Source organism: Schistocerca serialis, chromosome 2 (genome assembly GCF_023864345.2).
Source record: "Schistocerca serialis cubense isolate TAMUIC-IGC-003099 chromosome 2, iqSchSeri2.2, whole genome shotgun sequence".
In the NCBI taxonomy this organism is placed as follows: Eukaryota; Metazoa; Arthropoda; class Insecta; order Orthoptera; family Acrididae; genus Schistocerca; species Schistocerca serialis.
In genome coordinates, this window is record NC_064639.1 from 340,735,502 (window position 1) to 340,751,533 (window position 16,032).

Consider the following 16,032-nt stretch of genomic DNA (forward strand, 5'->3'; position numbering starts at 1 on the left):
AATACAGGCCTGACAACGACGGGGAATGCTGTGAATGATGTCATCAGTCTCATGTTGAGGCAATAACGCCCATTCTTCATGCAGACCTGCTCTCCGTCTTGGAGAGTGGTTGGTAGACATTGACGTGATACAAGCCGTTTTCCCGGTGCATCCCAGACGTGCTTTGTGGGACTCAAATTGAGAGAGCGAGTAGGCCACGCGATGCTTGCAGTATCTTCCGTTTCCAAGAAGACACAATCCATCCGTGCTCTATGAGGTCGAGCATTATCGTCCATCAATACTATGCGTGCAATATCTTCTGTTTCCAAGAAGACATCGTCCATCCTTGCTCTATGTGGTCGAACATTATTGTCCATCAATACGACGTCCGCGTCCACAGATACTCGCAACAACAGCAAGAACCCGTCACGATACCTGACAGCAGTTAAACCTTGCCGATTCAACCTTACAATTTCATAAAGAGGTGTTAGAGTGGTAAACATAATCCCTGCTCACCCCATTAGCGGTCCTCCTCGATCGCTGTCTCTTTCAATAATGTTTGGATTCCGAAGTTGTGTTCACGTTCCCTCCAGATGGGAATCCGTCGAGAATCACTCTCCAGACGAAATCGGGACTCATCTGTGAAAAGAACGTTGGTCCACTGTTCGACCGTCCAGCTGACATATTGATGACTTCACTCTATACGCTCCCTTCTGTGAAGTTGAGTCAAAGGTAGACATAAAGGCCACTTTGCTGATACTTTCTGCACACCATTTGCCTCGATACAACGCGTCCAGTGGATGCTGTGAGCTCACATGCCGGTTGTCGTGCAGTACTAAAGCGGTAATCTCGTGCCCTTACAGCCAAATAATGGTCCTCCCCTCTGAAGTCACACGTGGCTGGCCCTGCACTGGTCTTGAGGATACAGTTTCAGCCTCTATAAACTTTCGCCACATCCGAGAAACAACAGAACGATTCACATTAAGCCATCGGGCCGAATCAGTTTGTGACTGTCCTGCTACCTTTCTTTCTACGGCTCTCCACCGCAGATGATCTGGTAGGCATCCTGTCTGTGCCATACTGCACCATCTGCGACTGTCTAAACAGCGATTGTGGATGCAGGGCTACCCGGCAAATACTGCCTCGTCTCACAGGTGCCCTGGCGTCATCGTTGGCATGGTTGTCCGTTGACCGGAATGCCATCTTCCGTGCAGAACACGATCGTATGGACCTCTGGTTGACAGTTTGTGCGATAATATCGTGAATTAGACACAGGACGGGGAAATAGCGGTTTGTTGCTTTAATTTTGGACACCAGCGTACATTTACAATTGTGCTAAAACGTTACGTGCCACTTTCATGCCAATTCATGTGCAACAAGTAGTCTGTTCTTATGTGACAGACACACACATAGTTACGTTTGAGTACGGGTGGATTTTAAAGTTTCATTTTGCACTGAGGTGGCAAAAGTCATGGGATACCTCCTAATAATGTGTTGGACCTCCTTTTGCTCGGTGTAGTGGAGCAACTCGACGTGGCGTACACTTAACAAGTCATTGGAAGTTTTCTGCAGAAATGTTGAGCTGCATTGTCTCTGTAACCGTCCATACGAAAGTGTTGCCGGTGCAGAATTTTGTTCATGAAGTAAACTCTGGATTATGACCCATAAATGTTCAGTGTGATTCATGTCGGGCGATCTAGTTGGCTCGAATTCTTCAAAACGTTATCTGATGACATGCGCACCATTGTTTGGGAACGTGAAGTCCATGAATGGTTGCAAATAGTCTCAAAGCAGCTGGACATAACCATTACCGATCAATGATAGGTTTAGTCCGAGCTTCGAACCCTACCATCAGATCTTACCAACAGAAATCTGAACTCATCTGATCAGGCCACCGTTTTCCAGCCGCCTAGGAGCCAAACGGTATGGTCACGAGCTCAGTAAAGACGCTGCAGGCGACGTCATGCTGTTAGCAAAGGCACTTGAGTCGTTCGTCTGCTACCATAGCCCATTAATGTCAGATTTCGCCGCTTGTCCTAACGGATACGTTCGTCGTACGTCCACATTGATTTCTGCGGTTACTTCATGCAATGTTGCTTGTCTGTTAGCACTGACAATTCTATGTGAACACCGCTGCTCTTGTGTTTTCCATGGTGACAGGTAATGCCTAGAATGTGGTATTCTCGGCGCACCCTCGATGCTGTGTGTTGTATCCGCGGACCCAACCGAATAGCGCGTGCACCCTGCCGTCGCATCACTTGCCGCAGTTTCCCGTCGCGACCGCTGGCGGCGCATGACGTTGCCATCGACCAAAGATGTCGTGCCATTGCTGAGCTGGGGCCTACAGCGCCCTCTGGCTACACGATATAACAAGAGCGCTAGCCCCGAGTCAGGGATCACCCTTGACCATCACCTCTCCTGGACCCCCCCCCCCCCCAATCTCCGCATAATCCAAGCCAAGGTACGCTCCTGACTTCGTCTCGTCAAGCTCCTTTCTGGCTGCACATGGGGTGTGGACCCCTCCACCATCCACCACACCTATAAATCCCTCACCCACCCTATCTTCTGCTATGCCCACCCTGCCTGGATCTCCGCCCCTCCTACCTTTTTAACAAATCCCTTAAAATCCTCGAACGCCATGCTCTCTGCCTCACCTATCACATCCGTCTCCCCTCCCCCACATGGATCCTGTACGACCTTACTCCGTTCCCACACCTTCTCCTTTTCCTCGAACAGATACGTATTCTCTTCACCTCCCGTAAAACTAGATGCCCCTCACCCGTTTGTCTCTCCCATCCTCTCCCAACCCCGTCCGCTGCCGCGCCTGTATTCCCGCATCCCACCTGCTCTCCATCTCTCCACTCTCCTTACCCTCTCTTACCCTCTCCCGAGGGGGCTTCCACCAGCTCCCCCTGCCTGATGATGCCCTCATCCCCTCCATCTACCCCTCCTATCAACTTTGATCCTCCTCTTCCACTTCCTGTGTTTTTTCCTCAGGGTACCCTCCTCTCCCTCCTCCCTTCCTTCCCCCTCCTCCCCATGGGCTTCCCCTACCCCCATAACTTCTTTCCTCCCCTCATGTCCTCTGCCACTGCCCTCTCCCTCCTCCCCCACCTTTTTCCCCTTTTGGCAGGTCCCCGGACTCGCACATGTTAAGTGAACATTAGCGCGCCGGAGACCATCGCCATCGGTTTTGTGTGTGTGCCGTCGTGTTTGTGCGTCAGTGTTTTCGCCGCCCACGCTCCATCGTTCACGTGTGCCATCTCCATCATCAGTGTTCGTGTACAGTGCTAACAGTTTCTTTGGTTTTCTTCGCGTGTAAACGGCTTCGCGTTTTTTCGTTACTGTGTGCCCCGTTATATTCATTCTGTGTCTCCATTGTTTTCTCTTGCACTACCTGTGGCTGAAGAGCGGCGTACTGTTGCCGCTGCCAGCTAGGAGGAAGCAAATCTGCTTTGATTTAAATACACGATGTAACAGTCGTGATCGTCAGTTACCTTTGAGATTGAACATATTGAAATGAAATTAGTCAAGACTACCTTAAAGGCGATGAAGATGCCATTATCAACACCTCACTGAGTTTGAACGAGTTTGTGTAATAGGACTACGAGAAACTGAATGTTCCTCCTGCAGCACTGCAGAAAGAGTTGGCTGGAATGTAGCCACTGTACACTATTGCTGGCAGCTGTGGTCACGGGAATGTACGGTCTCAAGATGACCGGGCTCCAGACGGCCACGTGGCATTGCAAAGAGGGATGGCCACGTGGCATTGCGAAGAGGGATGACCATCGTGTTCCGCGTATGGCTCTGGCGCGTTCTACTGTATCTGCAGCAGCAATGTGAGCAGCAGTTGTCACCACAGTGACACAACGAACTGTTACAAATCGGTTGCTTCAACGACGGCTCCGAGTCAGAAGCCCTGTAGCGTGAATTTCACTGAACATAAATCACACCGTCATTTTCGACTACGGTGGTGTCAAGCGAGATATAAAAGGAGGGCAGTATCGAGGTCTGTTGTTTTTTCTGATAAAAGCTGGTTCTACCTCGGTGCCAGTGATTGCTGTGTATTGGTTAGAAGGAGGCCATTTCAGGGCCTGCAACCAACCTGTCTGCGTGGTACACACACACACACACACACACACACACACACACACACACACTGGACCTACTCCTGGCATTAGAGTCAGCAGTGAGATTTCGTATGACAGCAAGAGATCTCTCGTGGTTATCCCATGCTCCCTGACTGCAAATCTCTACGTCATTCTGTTGATTCGACCTGTTGTGCTGCCATTCAGAACAGCATTCCAGGGAGTTTCTTCCAACAGAATAACGGTCGCCCATATATCGCTGTTGTAACACAACAAGCTCTACAGGATGTTGGCGTGTTGCCTTGGCCTACTGGATCTCTAGGTCTGTTTCCAATCGAGTACATATGAGACACCATCGGATGACAACTCCAGCGTCATCCACAACCTGAATTAACCGTCCCTGTATTGACCGATCAACTGCAACATGCATGGAAATCCATCCCACGAACTTACAACGTGCACCTGTACAACACACTGCATGCACATTCGCATGCTTGCATTCAGCATTGTCGCGGTTATTCCGTTTATTAATGTACCAGCATTTCACATTTGCAGTGGTTTACCTAGTGCTTAAATTAAACTGTGATCTAGCAATGTTAACAACTTAAATATGTTACCTAGACAAATGTATTCCAGTAACTTCATTACTACATATTAATTTTTGTGAGATTTTTTTTCCATTCGTGTATTACGTCAGCACTTGTTTGTTCAGGTTGCTCATACACTGAAAACGAACACTGGAAAATAACGATGTATGCCAAATATCCGGCAAGCTTTATCAACACGATGAAAATAATGAAAACCGCATCAAAACAAGAAGAAGAAGAAGGAGAAAAAGAAGAAAAATAACTATCATACTGTAGGTAGTGGTGATGCTGCAGCTCCAACCTATCAAAGAAAGAAAAGCTGATAGGGCCCGATGTGGTACAGAAACCAGAAACTTTGTATTCTGCTTATTGAGAATATGGCCGTATTGTATTGATAAATGGCACAGTTACCACTAATACATTATTTCCGAAAAAAGGTCATCACTGTTGTGGTAATCAACTAGTCAGTGAACAGAATATGTCCAATTGGACGGCGAACGTATTTATGGATAATTACATTATTTTGCCATGGGTTACTAAAACTTCGTCGTTCCTTTTCGTTATTTCTGATGTGATTTGCACTGGTTTATAAGATGTATCCAAAAGAAAGCAGATGCTGTCATGTGTGAATATCACAGAAATATCTATTACATAAAGTCATGAAAGGGGACTATCCGATTTGCCATGACGATCTTCAAGAAGTTTTGCCTATAAATGTGAATGAGGTTGTGAATTTGATAAATGTACTCGACCTTTGTAGCATAGATATAACCGTACTCTTTGTAGGACCGTTCCTGAGACCACAGATGTTGAACAGAGAGGTTACTTCTTTTGTAGAGAGTAGCAGTGAGTCAGTGTGTGTTGGACAGTCTGCCCATGTACTTGGTTTGGAAAGAATGGAAGCTGACCTGCCGGGTAGTGCAGACAGCATTGTTTAAAAAGGGTTTTGTAATAGCATACCCTGAAGAAAAAAAAACTGTGGAACTGAGATGTCACGAAAGCAAAAATGTCAGAAGGGAAGTTTTATAAGGTGATCTAATTTTTTTATATATATTGTTAATTGTTTGGTTTCTTAATGTTAGAACATTGTGTACAGTTAAAGTTTACTATAGAAATTTTACAGTGAAACACATGGATTTATCTTATAAATGAAACAAGTGTCAAGGAAAGCAATTTTACACAACAAAGTCACTACCAAATATTTTACTAACTTGTCTAGCTGTGAGAGCTTTATCAGCCGTTAAGTTTAATCTTCATGTTCATTCTTTACCTTTATGAATGTGTTTGATACTCGCATTGCACATGGCAAGTTGTGTACTGTAGAACACTTTTGTGAAAACTGGTAAGATACCGTCTTGTATTGCACATCGCAGTTACTGCAAATGAAATTTTGTTTTAGACAGTCCAATATTTCTAGTAGTATGAGTAGGCTGCAGAACAGACGAGCGTTCCGTGCGCACAGGTAGGTTACAACTTTGGTTATCACTAAAAGTTATGCCCACTGTAAGGTACAGTGACTATCGGAATGTATTTGTAAAAATTTCATATTATTACAGAGGTTTCAAATCGGTTAAAAATCTCGAGAAAGTGCTATCTTGCGAGTTTTCAAGCAGTTTTATCAGAAAGTCAGATGAGTTAAATTTTATGTTCCTTTGCTGTGTAGTTAAATTGACACTTCCGGTACAGTCGTTGTTTGCAGGACGTAAGATAAGGATTAACAACATTCAGGGCCAACATTTGAATCTAAGTCATTTGCTTTGCAGTCAAATAGCATATGTGAATTTCACTGTAAACGAATTGCTCTCTCGTAGGCGAATTCTCTGTGTACTGGCTAATGTGGATTTCGAATAGTGTAGCGTGAACTTCACATAGTTCCGGTGAAAATATAATTTCAACACAGTCCTGTCGCCCTGCACTGAGATTTACGTATTTCGATGACAAAATAAGTTTCATACCATTTTTTTTGTTGGTAGGAACCTGTGACTTACAAACACGAGTTTAGAAGTTTTTGCAATATTCTTGCAGTTATGAATGCAAAATAGTAATACGAATTAATTGCAGAATAATGGTAGAAGCCGACCTCGCGTAAGATCAGTTTGGACTCCGGGGAAATATAGGAACACGCCAGGCAACACAGACCCTACGACTGCTCTTAGAAGTTAGGTTAAGCAAAGGCAAACGAATGTTTACAGTATTTGTAGACTTATGGAAAACTTTCGACAATATTAACTAGAATATACTCTTTGGAATTCTGAAGGTAGCGTGGGTAAAATACAGGGAGCGAAACGCTATTTACAACTTGTGTAGAAACAAGAAGGCACTTAAAAGAGTCGAGGGGGCATGACAAGGAAGCAGTGATTGATTGGGGTTGAGACAGGCTTGTAGCCAATCCTCAATGTTATTCAGCCTGCACACTGAGCAGTAAAGGAAACGAAAGAGAAACATAGTTAACGAATTAAGGTTCCAGTAGAAGAAATAAGAACTGTGAGCCAGAATGAGATTTTCACTCTGCAGCGAAGTGTGCGCTGATATGAAATTGTGTGCCAGACCGAGACTCAAACTCGGGACCTTTGCCTTTTGCGGGCAAGTGCTCTACCAACTGAGCAACCCAAGCTTCTGTAAAGTTTGGAAGGTGGGAGACGAGGTACTGGAAGAAGTAAAGCTGTGAGGACGGGGCGTGAGTCGTGCTTGGGTAGCTCAGTTGGTAGAGCACTTGGCCGCGAAAAGCAATGGTCCCGAGTTCGAGTCTCGGTCCAACACACAGATCTAATCTGGCAGGAAGTTTTATAAGAAGTGTGAGGTTTTCGTTAGAGACTGCAAAAAAGTTGGAACAGCAGCTGAACGGATTAGACCTTGGGAGGTGGATATAAGATGTACATGAACAAAAGCAAAACAAGGGTAATGGGATGCAGCAGAACTAAATCGGGCGATACTGAAGGAATTAGATTAGGCAGCGAGAAAGTTGTAGATGAGGTTCACTATTTGGGCAGGAAAATAACTGGCAATGGCCGCAGCAGAGAGGACATAAAATGTGGGCTGGTGATGGCAGAAAAAGCGTCTGAAGAAGATACATTTGTTGACATCAAATACAGATTTATATGTTAGAAAGTCTTTTCCGAAGATGTTTGTCTGGAGTGTAGTCTTGCCTGGGGGCGAAACGTGGATTATGTACAGTTCAGACAAGAAGAATATTGAGGCTTTTGAACTGTGGTTTTACAGGAGAATGATGATTTTTAGAGGGGTAGATCATGATAGGTACTGAATGGAAACGGGGAAAAAAATAAATTTGTGGCACAACTTGACGAAAGAAGGGATCGTTCGATGGAACATATTCAAAGGGATGAAGGGCTCACCAATTTAGTACTGGAGGAAAGTGTAGGGGTTAAAAATTGTAGAGGGACAGCAAGAGACGAATACTGTAACTGTAGGGTGTAGGTCGCTGTAGTTGCGTAGAGATGAAGAGGCTTGCTCGGAATAGAGTAGCATGGAGAGCTGCAGAAAAACCAGCCCTCGCGCAGAAGGTAATGTAAGACGTGTATATTTCTATTGTCTATTGTCAAATCACAATTTATGAAAGATGTTTATATTTTATTAATAGGATTAAGTGGGAATAATTAATATTTGTCATGTTGGAAATAACTGTGGTAGCAGGGAATATCTGCACCAAAGTATTGTTGATATAACTTTAAAATGGCGGGAGAAACCGCGTACGGATACATTTTAGGAAAAGAGCGGGAAAGACCGAGCATTGATATATTTTGTAACGGTAGCAGGGATTGTCTGCACCAGAAAGCATTGTTGGCAGGAGAGACCGCACCTTAGTGTTCGTAGGATGTCAGTAGCAAGCGAGAAGTGAAGCGAGTCGGTAGCAGGTCTGAAGCGAGAGGTTGAGAGAAGCGGTGTGCCTGCCAGCCACCAGCTATGATTTACAAGAGATTATAAACGGATGTACAGCGACATCAACCAACTATTATCATAAGAGGAACTAATATTATTGAATTATTTTCTTTGCGAAACTCAAGACTACTGAAGGTATGTTTGCGCAACGCTAGTTCTAAGATTATTGTAAAAAGTAAGTCCCATTTGAACGTTTGTAAAATCATTTCATTACCAACAGTAAATATTTGAAGCGTTTTCAGAATATAATTAATTTTTGCCGGCAATGTTGCATTACTGATTACAATCCATCCCAAAAACCATCAACATAAAACTTTGCAAAAATTTTATTGTTGTCAAGAAAAAGTATAATTATGAATTACGTAACTTCAGTCAAATTAATTAAAAAATAACGTCAGCTTTGCTATTAAAGAATAACGTCAGCTTTGGTAATAAATACAGCCACTTATTATGACAGCCCACCAGCAGTTAATAGAGTATAGTAAACCAGAAGAAGTATATTCATGTCGCAGTTCGATGTGGCAGTCAGATGGCGATCCAGTAACAGTAAAAAAGGTAAGGAACAGTTTTGGGTTATTGCAGATAACGACTGAGGGCCACGACGACGACACATTCTATGTTTCGTCGAAATAATCAGAAAATCACTTTTAATAAACAGCAATTAAATTTGTATGCGAAGATTGAGAAAGAGAATAAATTTCAAAGGGGAGATTTAATTTGTTATTGCTAAGTAAGAGATGGAAATCCTAAGGAAAGGTTTCATAGGTTATTGTAGAAGGGAAGTTGCGTAACAAAAAAAAAAAAAGAAAGAAAATATGTTATGTGGACATGTGTCCGGAAACGCTTACTTTCCATGTTAGAGCTCATTTTATTACTTCTCTTCAAATCACATTAATCATGGAATGGAAACACACAGCAACAGAACGTACCAGCGTGACTTCAAACACTATGTTACAGGAAATGTTCAAAATGTCCTCCGTTAGCGAGGATACATGCATCCACCCTCAGTCGCATGGAATCCCTGATGCGCTGATGCAGCCCTGAAGAATGGCGTATTGTATCACAGCCATACTCAATACGAGCACGAAGAGTCTCTACATTTGGTACCGGGTTTGCGTAGACAAGAGCTTTCAAATGCCCCCTTAAATGAAAGTCAAGAGGGTTGAGGTCAGGAGAGCGTGGAGGCCATAGAATTGGTCCGCCTCTACCAACCCATCGGTCACCGAATCTGTTGTTGAGAAGCGTACGAACACTTCGACTGAAATGTGCAGGAGCTCCATCGTGTATGAACCACATGTTGTGTCGTACTTGTAAAGGCACATGTTCTAGCAGCACAGGTGGAGTATCCCGTATGAAATCATGATAACGTGCTCCATTGAGCGTAGGTGGAAGAACATGGGGCCCAATCAAGACATCACCAACAATGCCTGCCCAAACGTTCAAAGAAAATCTGTGTTGGTGACTTGATTGCACAATTGCGTGCGGATTCTAGTCAGCCCACACATGTTGATTGTGAAAATTTACAATTTGATCACGTTGGAATGAGGCCTCATCCGTAAAGAGGACATTTGCACTGAAATGAGGATTGACACATTGTTGGATGAACCATTCGCAGAAGTGTACCCGTGGAGGCCAATCAGCTGCTGATAGTGCCTGCACACGCTGTACATGGTACGGAAACAACTGGTTCTCCCGTAGCACTCTCCATACAGTGACGTGGTCAACGTTACCTTGTACAGCAGCAACTTCTCTGACGCTGACATTAGCGTTATCGTCACCTGCACGAAGAATTGCCTCGTCCATTGCAGGTGTTCTAGGTCTTCCCCAGCCGCGAGTCATAGGCTGGAATGTTCCGTGCTCCCTAAGACGCCGACCAATTGCTTCGAACGTCTTCCTGTCGGGACACCTTCGTTCTGGAGATCTGTCTCGATACAAACGTACCGCACCACGGCTATTGCCCCGTGCTAATCCATACATCAAATGGGCATCTGCCAACTCCGCATTTGTAAACATTGCACTGACTGCAAAACCACGTTCGTGATGAACACTAACCTGTTGATGCTGCGTACTGATGTGCTTGATGCTAGTACTGTAGAGCAATGAGTCGCATGTCAACACAAGCACCGAAGTCAACATTATCTTCCTTCAATTGGGCCAACTGCCGGTGAATCGAGGAAGTACAGTACATACTGACTAAACTAAAATGAGCTCTAACATGGAAATTAAGCGTTTCCGGACAAATGTCCACGTAACATCTTTTATTTATTTGTGTGTGAGGAATGTTTCCTGAAAGTTTGGCCGTACCTTTTTGCAACACCCTGTAGAGGAGACAGGAAAGTTTCAGTAACAACAACAACAATCAGGATGTATGAAGAAGAGAGTGGACTAAGCTGTTTGTAAGAATAACGTGTACACTGTTAACCCAATAATCAGTTCTTTACTTCTGAAACGATTACCTTAAATTTTGTGAACGATTAGGGTCACTCGGTCATCGGGGCACGAAGATGGCTACAACAACGGAGGAGAGCAAGCAGACGCAGTACTCACGGTGGCCCAGTGCGAGTCGATGGGCATGCCGAACTTGTCGCAGACCTCGACGGCATAGGGGCGGACGGCGGTGGCGGCGGCCCAGTTCTGGAAGAAGAAGAGCACGCTGACCACCAGCAGCGGCTTCAGCGTGCCGCGCCCCAGCAGCGCCACCACCTTGCGGCACGCCGCGGACTCGCACCACGCCGCGATCTCGTCGTCGTCGTCTTCCGGGAAGTCCTCCACCTGCCGACACAAGCCGTCGTTAGATATTCGCATACCTCGTGGATCGTAACTACGTTCTTCATCTACATCTACATCTACATTTATACTCCTCAAGCCACCCAACGGTGTGTGGCGGAGGGCACTTTACGTGCCACTGTCATTACCTCCCTTTCCTGTTCCAGTCGCGTATGGTTCGCGGGAAGAACGACTGCCGGAAAGCCTCCGTGCGCTCTCGAATCGCTCTAATTTTACGTTCGTGATCTCCTCGGGAGGTCTAAGTAGGGGGAAGCAATGTATTCGTTACCTCATCCAGAAACGCACCCTCTCGAAACCTGGAAAGAAAGCTACACCGCGATGCAGAGCGCCTTTCTTGCAGAGTCTGCCAGTTGCTAAACATCTCCGTAACGCTATCACGCTAACCAAATAACCCTGTGACGAAACGCGCCCCTCTTCTTTGGATCTTCTCCATCTCCTCCGTCAACCCGACCTGGTACGGATCCCACACTGATGAGCAATACTGAACTATAGGTCGAACGAGTGTTTTTTATGCCACCTCCTTTGTTGATGGACTATATTTTCTAAGGACTCTCCCAATAAATCTCAACCTGGTACCCGTCTTACCAACAACTAATTTTATATGATCATTCCACTTCAAATCGTTCCGCACACATATTCCCAGATATTTTACAGAAGTAACTGCTACCACTGTTTGTTCCGCTATCATATAATCATACAAAAGGATCCTTCTTTCTATGTATTCGCAATACATTACATTTGTCTATGCTATGGGTTAGTTGCCACTCCCTGCACCAAGTGCCTATCCGCTGCAGATCTTCCTGTATTTCTGCAATTTTCTAATGCTGCAACTTCTCTATACACTACAGCATCATCCGCGAAAAGCCGCATGGGACTTCCAACACTATCTACTAGGTCATTTATATATATTGTGAAAAGCAATGGTCCCATAACACTCCCCTGTGGCACGTCAGAAATTACCTGAACGTCTGTAGACGTCTCTCCATTGAGAACAACATGCTGTGTTCTGTTTGCAAAAAAGTCTTCAATTCTGCCACACAGCTGGTCTGTTATTCCGTAGGCTCTTACTTTGTTTATCAGGCGACAGTGCGGAATTCTATCGAACGCCTTCCGGAAGTCAAGGAAAATAGCATCTACCTGGGAGCCTGTATCTAATATTTTCTGCGTCTCATGAACAAATAAAGCGAGTTGGGTCTCACACGATCGCTGTTTCCGGAATCCATGTTGTTTCCTACAGAGTAGATTCTGGGTTTCCAGAAACGACATGATACGCGAGCAAAAAACATGTTCTAAAATTCTACAACAGATCGAAGTTAGAGATATAGGTCTATAGTTTCGCACATCTGCTCGACGACCCTTCTTGAAGACTGGGACTACCTGTGCTCTTTTCCAATCATTTGGAACCTTCCGTTCCTCTAGAGACTTGCGGTACACGGTTATTAGAAGGAGCGCAAGCTCTTTCGGGTACTCTGTGTAGAATCGAATTGGTATCTCGTCAGGTCCAGTGGACTTTCCTCTGTTGAGTGATTCCAGTTGCTTTTCTATTCTTTGGACACTTATTTCGATGTCAGCCATTTTTTCGTTTGTGCGAGGATTTAGAGAAGGAACTGCAGTGAGGTCTTCTTCTGTGAAACAGCTTTGGAAAAAGGTGTTTAGTATTTCAGCTTTACGCGTGTCATCCTCTGTTTCAATCCCATCATCATCCCGGAGTGTCTGGATATGCTGTTTCGAGCCACTTACTGATTTAACGTAAGACCAGAACTTTCTAGGATTTTCTGTCAAGTCGGTACATATGATGCGCTATAATGTACAACGCACCAATTTTATAGTTGAGGCGGTCAGTTGGTAATTGTTCTTTATTTACGTGACCATTACGGCACTCCAACCCCAGTTCTCGATACCAGTAATATCGCACTACTTTTCTGCGAAGTAACAGACATAGTTTTGTGACAATAGTCACATTTGGTTTTAGTAATATATAGGTACTCAGATGTACCGATATATTACAATTATATGGTTCTTGTGTGTATTCATTTCTGTGAGACTGTCATAATCTTTGACTTACTTGTAACCGTTTTGGCGCGAATGCGCACAGAGCAGTCTTTGTTTCACGTTGCAGAGGTTAAGTTGTTATTTCGCTTTGTAAAAGAACAGTCAAGTCTTGTGTTTGGTTAAAGTGGAAATGAAATATATGAAGATTGATACAAAACTGTTTTCTTGATGATGTGACAATTAAGAAGAAGTAAATGTGAATTTACAAGAAGTTTAATAAAAATGTGGATCGTGAACATCAAGTCAAAAATTATTTTTACCATACCCTTGTTCTGATATGGGATTGTTTGATCATTAAGAATTTCCTGAAAAACGCATTTGTTAGGTCTTCAAATATTGCTAAAATACAGATCTGGACCTTCTAGCAGTCAAAGTGGAATCACCCTAGAATCAACAAGATGAGCCATAACATTTTCGACGAAATATACGTGGGAATCCAAAATTAATGACTTTTTTACAGTGACTTCATTATTTCCATTCTGACGATACCATCCAAAGTCAACAACTTTGTTGTTGCCCGATAAAGCGAATATATGCTGCGTGAGCAACATTATTAATCTGACTTCTAACCTACTTTGCAAGTGGTGGTATTGTTCAAATGGTTCAAATGGCTCTGAGCACTATGCGACTTAACTTCTGAGGTCATCAGTCGGCTAGAACTTAGAACTAATTAAACCTAACTAACCTAAGGACATTACACACATCCATGCCCGAGGCAGGATTCGAACCTGCGACCGTAGCGGTCGCTCGGCTCCAGACTGTAGCGCCTAGAACCGCACGGCCACTCCGGCTGGCGGTATTGTTAGAAGTTCCAAAATTCAACATGTACAAAAAATTCGAAAATCTAGAAATCGCACCTTCCACAATGTTTGCAGCAGTCTTTGTAAGGTGGTAAAAGAATTTTGTCCGCCACTTCTCGCGTCCCGTGGATATTAAAAAGCGGACTTTGCGTTCAGTTCCAGCAGTAAGTATGTCCCCTGTATGTTGTGTTCCGAAAGATTGTACAGGGTGACAGTTACTGAACTATATGAAATCAAATCGCCGTAACTTCTGAACGGTTTGCGCTAGGACGCTCAAACTGCACGGTTGGCCGCGGGGCATGATGGAAATTAGTATGCGGTTGTATCGTTTGGTTAAGTGACGAAGGTCACTTTCATTTGGAATGGTTCGTCAATAAACAAAATTGGCACAGTTGGGGGCCTGAGAATCCATATTTCGCAATCGAGAAGTATCTTCACCCTCAACGGGTGGCTGTGTGGTGTGCAATGTGCAGTCGCGGAACAATCGGCGCCATATTCCTTGATGGCACGGTGAATGGTTCAAATGGCTCTGAGCACTATGGGACTTAACTTCTGAGGTCATCAGTCCCCTAGAACTTAGAACTACTTAACCCTAACCAACCTAAGGACATCACACACATCCATGCCCGAGGCAGGATTCGAATCTGCGACCGTAGCGGTCGCCCGGTTCCAGACTGTAGTGCCTAGAACCGCACGGCCACTCCGGCCAGCGATGGCACGGTGACTGCCGAATGGTATGTAAAGATTTTGGAAGATGATTTCATGTCCATTATCCAAAGTGAACCTAATTTCGACAAGAAGTATTTTATGCAAGACGGAGTTCGACCCCATCGAAGCAGGAGAGTAATGTCCTGGAGGAGCATCTTGGGGACGGCATTCTGGCTCTGGGGTACCCAGAGGCCATTGGTATGGGCACATGGGCAGTGACAGATTGTATGCCATATTCTCCCGATCTGAACACATGCGCCTCCTTTTTGTGGGGCTATATCAAAGACAAGGTGTACAGCAATAGTCCCAAAACCACTGCTGAACTGAAAACAGCCATTCAGGAGGTCACTGACAGCATCGGTGTCCTGACACTTCAGCGGGTCATGCAGAATTTCGCTATACGTCTGCGCCACACCACCGCCAATGATGACGGGCATATCGAACGTGTCATAACCTAAATCCGAATATCTGTAATGACGTTTACGTGTTGAATAAAGTTTCTGCACACTGCAGATTGAAAATAATTTACGTTGTTTTGCTTACAGTTCAATAATTGTCGCCCTATATGTCGCATGTGAAAGTAAATTACATAGTTTCTGAAAGAAATGTTCATCTGTTATGTGTGTCATAATGTACTAAAGCAAAATAGGCCCAACTGGTCATATTACACTCTGTAATATGAGTCATTTTCTTGACTCTGAGGAGACTGAAAAGAAACTGTGCTCATGTAACACTATGCTGCAGGATGAAACAGTTTTATTGGTAATGTTTATAATCACAATACACACGTAATTATCTGGAAATAATCAGTATAAAGAGTTCAAACAATGGAACAACAATGTACACTCATGCTCACGAAAATCAGAAGACCTTGAACAACTGGAGGTAGGACGTTTATATTCACAGGAGATGTACATTATTATGTTCTGCAGAAAGGATTAGCATTTGAACTACATCGACCCGCGTTTTCAAGGTCGACATCGGTATCGCGGCGCAACACCACCTACCGGTAAAATGGTCCTGCGGCTCTCGTTGTCGCTATAAAGTGAAGGTAATGGACCAGTGTGACTTGAGCAGACGTTCAGGATGCCTCGCAGACATATGCGCGAACCGTACCGTCAAATCAGTGAGTTT

General features: G+C 44.4%; 1 protein-coding gene across 1 annotated transcript in view; it reads right to left on the reverse strand.

The window, feature by feature from the left end:
* The window catches only part of LOC126455965 (facilitated trehalose transporter Tret1-like), a 170,351-nt gene that overhangs the window by 26,827 nt on the left and 127,492 nt on the right, over positions 1–16,032 (reverse strand). Inside the window, exon 10 of the mRNA XM_050091722.1 lies at positions 11,099–11,323. Coding sequence (XP_049947679.1) covers positions 11,099–11,323 — 225 coding nt within the window. The remainder of the gene's footprint in view (positions 1–11,098; positions 11,324–16,032) is intronic.